Source organism: Otolemur garnettii, unplaced genomic scaffold (assembly GCF_000181295.1).
Source record: "Otolemur garnettii isolate 467f Iridium unplaced genomic scaffold, OtoGar3 scaffold00121, whole genome shotgun sequence".
Lineage (NCBI taxonomy): Eukaryota > Metazoa > Chordata > Mammalia > Primates > Galagidae > Otolemur > Otolemur garnettii.
Genome location: NW_003852516.1, coordinates 6,378,139 through 6,384,391, shown reverse-complemented (window position 1 = coordinate 6,384,391; position 6,253 = coordinate 6,378,139). Strand labels below are relative to the sequence as shown.

General features: G+C 44.9%; 1 protein-coding gene and 1 pseudogene across 1 annotated transcript in view; both read left to right on the top strand.

Annotated features, from left to right (window-relative positions):
• Nucleotides 1–6,253, top strand: part of GTF2E2 (general transcription factor IIE subunit 2) — a 78,593-nt gene that overhangs the window by 44,450 nt on the left and 27,890 nt on the right. The window contains exon 4 of the mRNA XM_003797672.3: nt 213–320. Within this exon, the coding sequence (XP_003797720.1) occupies nt 213–320 (108 nt within the window). The remainder of the gene's footprint in view (nt 1–212; nt 321–6,253) is intronic.
• On the top strand, nt 1,999–3,161 carry LOC111727746 (annotated as a pseudogene).

The following is a 6,253-nucleotide window of genomic DNA, read 5'->3' as shown; positions in this document are numbered from 1 at the left end:
AGTCTCCTGCCTCAGCCTCCCAAGTAGCTGGGACCACAGGCGCCTGCCACAACGCCTGGCTATTTTTTGGTTGTAGCCATTATTGTTGTTTGGTGGGCCCGAGCTGGATTTGAACCTGCCACCTTGGGTGTATGTGGCTGGCGCCTTAGCCACTTGAGCCACAGGCGCTGAGCCAAAAACTGTCTTGTAATAATGATTTCTTCCCTTGACAGACAAGACATCAACGAGGAGATACACATCCACTAACTTTAGAAGAAATTTTGGATGAAACACAACATTTAGATATTGGGCTCAAGCAAAAACAGTGGCTGATGACCGAGGTAAGATAGGTTTAAAATATTATTAAAAAATTAGTTGGTTACCAAGAGCTATTTGCTATAACTAGAATATTTTTAATGTATTGGAACCTGATGATTCTTTTTCTTAAAAAGCAGTGGTATAGAGTCTTTGTTTTTTAAGTATACATATTTGTAAGACTGAGTTGTTGGTTTTCACATAATTTTATTTGTCTTTTTTAAAAATTATTATTTTTAGAGACAGAATCATGCTCTGTAGCCCTTGGTAGAGTGCAGTGGCATCACATCTCACAGCAACCTCAAACTCTTAAGGGATTAAGGGATTCTCTTGCCTCAGCCTCCCAAGTAGCTGGGACTACAGGTGCCCACCACAGTGCCAGGCTACTTTTGTTGTTGTAGTTGTCATTGTTGTTTGGCAGGACTGGGCCGGGTTCAAACCCACCAGCCCTGGTGCTTGTGTCCGCACCCTAGCCGCTGAGCCACAGGTGCTGAGCCTATTTATTTTAAAATGTTAAAGTTAAGGCTTTAGAATAAAAGTCAAAATAAAAAGAAATGTACCAGTTCCACTTAATGTTTTTACAGAATGCTTGATGCTTATTTTAAATTGCTAAAATTATAATTTATGTTTGTTGTTTTTGTTTTAGGAAATTTAAAGCCCAAGGTACTATATAGGGGTAGCGAGATATTTTGTTACATTGTTACTACTATTATGGCCTGATAGGGAAAAGTAATCAAGAACACTGTATAAAAACACACAATTTGAGGAAACTCTAGCACAATCCATGACAATGCCTATTTATTTATTTATTTTTGAGATAGAGTCTCAAGCTGTCGCCCTGGGTAGAGTGCTGTGGTGTCATAGCTCACAGCAACCTCCAACTCTCGGGCTTAAGCGATTCTCTTGCCTCAGCCTCCCAAGTAGCTGGGACTACAGGTGCCCACCACCAATGCCTGGCTATTTTTTTTGTTGTTGGAGTTGTCATTGTTGTTTTAGCTGGTCTGGGCTGGGTTTGAACCCTCTAGCCTCGGTGTGTGTAGCCAGCACCCTACCCACTGAGCTACGGTTGCTGCCCAATGCTAATTTATTTTAAGCCACTAAATTTGTGGTAATTTTTTTTTGGGGGAGGGGAGGAAGGAACAGTCTCAGTTTGTCACCATTGGTAGAATGCCAGGGCATCATAGCTTACAAAAACCTCAAACTCTTGGGCTCAAGTGACCCTCTTGCCTCAGCCTCCTGAGTAGCTGGGACTACAGGTGCTTTTTACAACATCCAGCTATTTTTACAGACAGGGTCTCACTCTTGCACAGGCTGGTCTTTGAACTCCTGAGCTCTTTTTTTTTTTTTTTTTGAGACAGAGCCTCAAGCTATCCCCCTGGGTAGAGTGCTATGGCTTCACTGCTCACAGCAACCTCCAACGCCTGGGCTCAAGCGAGTCTCCTGCCTCCGCCTCCCAAGTAGCTGGGACCACAGGCGCCTGCCACAATGCCCGGCTACTTTTTTTTTTTTTTTTTTGGTTGCAGCCATTATTGTTGTTTGGTGGGCCCGGGCTGGATTCGAACCCGCCACCTTAGGTGTATGTGGCTGGTGCTCCAGCCACCTGAGCCACAGGCGCCGAGCCAACACCTGAGCTCTTGCCTTGGCCTCCCAATGTGCTAGGATTATAAGCCTGAGCCACCGGTGCTTGGATTGATTATACTAATTTGGAAATGAATAGCATTTTAAAAATTCAGCTGTTCGGGTGGAGGGCCGGACACTGGCTGAGTGCAGCAGAATAGAGCTGTGCTGGGGCTGAGCCAAGCACGCATGGGCTGTGCAGGGAGTGGCTGCTGAGCACGAGAGGGAGCATGAGAGGCCCCATGGGAGCGGCTGCCTGAATAGCGCTGCAGATGGGGTACAACAGCCCATCTTCACCACTTGTGTGCGCGTCTTCTAGATTGGCCCTATCACCGAGAAGAATTAGATGCCAGCAAGCAAGCAGGCCTTCACCGTTTCCTACTTCTGTGATGTTATAAAGAACAGCTATTGGATCATCAATGTGGATGGAGCCAAGGTGATGATCACCAGCACAGTCACACCAAGGGTGACGTTCACTAAAGCATCACAGAAGTTTGGACAGTGGGCCAACAGCAGGGCAACATGTTTGGCTTGGGGTTTTCCTCTGTGCAGCAACTGACATAGTTTGCAGAGAAATTCCAAGAAGTGAAAGAAGTAGCCAAATTAGCCAGGGACAAATCCCAGAAGAAATTGGAGACCTTGAGTGATCATTCAAGTGATCATTCCCAAGTGTCTAGTGTCAATGGGACAAATGATGAAAAGGTCTTTCACATGGGTCCGGCTGACACAGACCTCAGATTTGAGAGTGAGAAGATGGCATTGACACAGAGCACTTCTAAGGTGAAGAAGTGGGAGATCAGTGGCCAGTGCAGAGCCTTGGAAGAGGCAGTTCTACATCTGCAGCAATGACGACGACCGGCTCTGCCACAGGATGGACAAGCTTGAAGAGAAGTGCAGCAAGATCAGCACAGAGAAGGGGAGGAACACCCAGCTATCTTAAGAGGCAGATCGAGGAGCTGGCGGCAGAAATGCAAGTCAAGGACATGGAGTTGAGAGGTCTCCGAAAACAAAGTGAAATCATAGCTCATATCAGAGTGTGACTATGTCTCTGAGAAGTTAAGAGTCAGCAGAGAGAAATAATTAAAACCTGGAAGACAAAGTGTGCTGTCAGGACAGACATTGAGGAGAGGAAGAACTGAAAGCACCACCTGAAGGTGGAGAAGAAGAGCTTCCTGGAGGTTCTAGAGGACAAGGTTGACGACCTTCATGACTTAGGCCCAGGCCTTTCCAAGCTGGGCATTGACAGTTAGCATTGGGCCCACACTACACTTGTGAGTCCCTGGTGTGTGTGAGACGAACTTGGACCAGGACATTCTCTTGTTTGTCGCTTCTGTAAGTGCAGGTGCAGTCTGTCGTGTTTCCAAACCAGTTGTGCCTTTCACTTACTCCTCTCTAGGATAGAGATCTTTGACTTCTCCTGCCTTGTGAGTTTGCAGACAACTGGAAGATTCTGACTCAGGAATCCAGAGCTAAGTCTGCCTTAAACATTTAAGCAGTCAGGGCAAGGATGTTTATGCCTTTCTTAAGGGCTATTGCAACCATATGAACTAAAAAAAGTACATGTATTTTGTGATCCAAATATCAGTACTCTTTATTGTGATCCAAATATCAGTACTCTTTATAACAAGGCCGTTTGGCTCCTTTTATTGAACAATGTACTCTGGACATCCAGCACCAGTCCCTGGAGGCACCAAGAGAACAGTTTCCCTCTGAGTAAACTCTGAGATGCTTTAAAACAACCCTTTAGTAGAGACTTACCCAGAGAAAGGAAACAAGCTTCTGGTGGGCGTGTTTTCTGGCATGGTGACCACCTGCGTCCACTGCGTTCCCTGGTGTGTGCGACAGTGTTCCTTTTCTTGGTTTTAATTTCTGAGCAGATGATTGCGCTGTGGCAGCAATACTTGGTGAGGGGTGCCTGGCACAAAGTAGGTGTTTAATAAATATTTGTATAATTAAATATTTAAAAAATCAGTTATCTGCCTCTTTCAAGTTTATGGAATGACAACCAAGAAGATTACTTTCTTTTTTTTGAGATAGAGCCTCAAGCTGTCCCCCTGGGTAGAGTGCTCTGGCATCACAGCTCACAGTAACCTCCAACTCGTGGGCTCAAGCGAGTCTCCTGCCTCAGCCTCCCAAGTAACTGGGACCACAGGGGCCCGCCACAACGCCTGGCTATTTTTTTTTTGGTTGCAGTCATCGTTATTTGGCGGGCCTGGGCTGGATTCGAACCTGCCACCTTAGGTGTATGTGGCTGGCGCCTTAGCCACTTGAGCCACAGGCGCTGAGCCAAGAAGACTACTTTCTAAGGCCAGTGATAGATTCTAAAGATCAAATGGGCCAGGTGTGGTAGCTCACATGTATAATCCCAGCACTTCGGGAGGCCAAGGCAGGTGGATTGCCTGATCTGAAGAGTTCGAGACCAGCCTGAGCAAAAGGAAGACCCTGTCTCTACTAAGAATAGAAAAACTGAGACAAAAGGATCACTTGAGGCTGAGTTTGGAGGTTGCCATAGCTATGAAGCCACAGCACTCTACCCAGGATAACAGTTTGAGACTCTGTCTAAAAAAAAGACCATGTATAATTCTTAAACTTAGGCTCAGCGCCTGTAGCTCAAGTGCCTAAGGCACCAGCCACATACACTGGAGCTGGAGGGTTCAAATACAGCCCGGGCCTGCCAAACAATGACAACTGCAACCAAAAAATGGCCGGGTGTTGTGGCAGGCACCTGTGGTCCTGGCTACTTGGGAGCTGAGGCAGGAGAATTGCTTGGGCCTGGCTTAGGAGTTGGAGGTTGCTGTGAGCTGTGATGCTATGGTACTCTACCCAGGGCAACAGCTTGATGCTCTGTCTTAAAAAAAAAAAAAAAAAAATCCTAAACTTAATTCAATTAATTTTTGCCAAGCAAAATATAGTTCTTGATTTTCACAATATAATTTTTTTTTTTTTTTTTTAAAGAGACAAGAGTCTCACTTTGTCACCCTCGGTAGAGTGCTGTGACATCATAGCCTACAACAACCTCCAACTCCTGGGCTCAGGCAATTCTCTTGCCTCAGCCTCCTTAGTAGCCAGGACTACAGGCACCTGCTACAATACCAGCTATATTTTTTGTTGCAGTTTGGCTGCGGCCGGGTTCGAACCCACCACCCTTGGTATATGGGGCCAGTGCCCTAAGCGCTGAGCCACAGGCACCACCCTTCACAATATAAAATTAACCAACAGCTCATTGTATATCTGATATACAAATAATTGTAATCTGCTTTTATTTTTTAATTTTTAAGATTTATTTATTTATTTTTTGAGACAGAGTCTTACTCTGTCACTCTGGGTAGAGTGCCCAGGCATCATCTTAGCATGTAGCAACCTCAAACTCTAGGGTTTGAGCAGTTCTTGTGCCTCAGCCTCCTGGGTACCTGGGACCACAGGTGCCTGCCAAGATGCCTGACTAGTTTTTTTTTTCTATTTTTAGCAGAGACAGGGTCTTGGTCTTGCTCAGGCTGGTCCTGAGCTCTGGCAATGCACCCAACTCTGCCTCTTAGAGTGGTAGGATTATAGGTGTGAGCCACTGTGACCAATTGGTAATACACTTTTTTTTGAGATAGAACCTCACTTTGTCACCCTCTGTAGAGTGCTGTGGTATCCCAGCTCACAGTAGCCTCAAACTCTTGGGCTCAAGTGATCCTCTTGTCAACCTCCCAAATAGCCTGGACTATAGGTGCCCACCACAACGTCCAACTATTTTTAGAAATGAGGTTGCTTTGTCTCAGGTTGGTCTTACTTGTGGGCTCAGGCAGTCCACCTGCCTTGGCCTACCAGAGTGCTAGCATTACAGGCATGAGCCACTGCGCTCAGCCTAAATTTGATGGTTTACTTAGTCTTGAAGTTTCATAGACTATCAGTTAGTTGAGGATTATTTTTACTATATTAGTATTGTATTCTCCTTCTTCTGTGTTTCTTCTCTCTCCTTTCAGGGTTAGGCTGGCAGCTACAAAAGAAAATAAATAGGGTTGTTCTTTCTTCAAGAGTTTCCTTTCTGATATCAGCTGTGCAGTAGAACTGACTAGGAACGTAATTATTCAGTAATTCTGGTGTTCCTACTGAATTTTATTTTCAAGCTGGTAATACAGGTAAAAGGTCTTACATGTACTACTTTGATCTTGTTCAGTTCCTTCCACAGCTGCTAGTGCCAGTTGATATTAAGTGGGGAAGACTATTGATTTGTTTATCTCAGGATAATGTTTTTTTGTGTTATAATGCCAATAAATAATAAAGTATACTTTGAGACTGGGATGGGCAATACACAATTAATTTTGTTGGTTTAATATTAATAGATATTTTTTTTTTT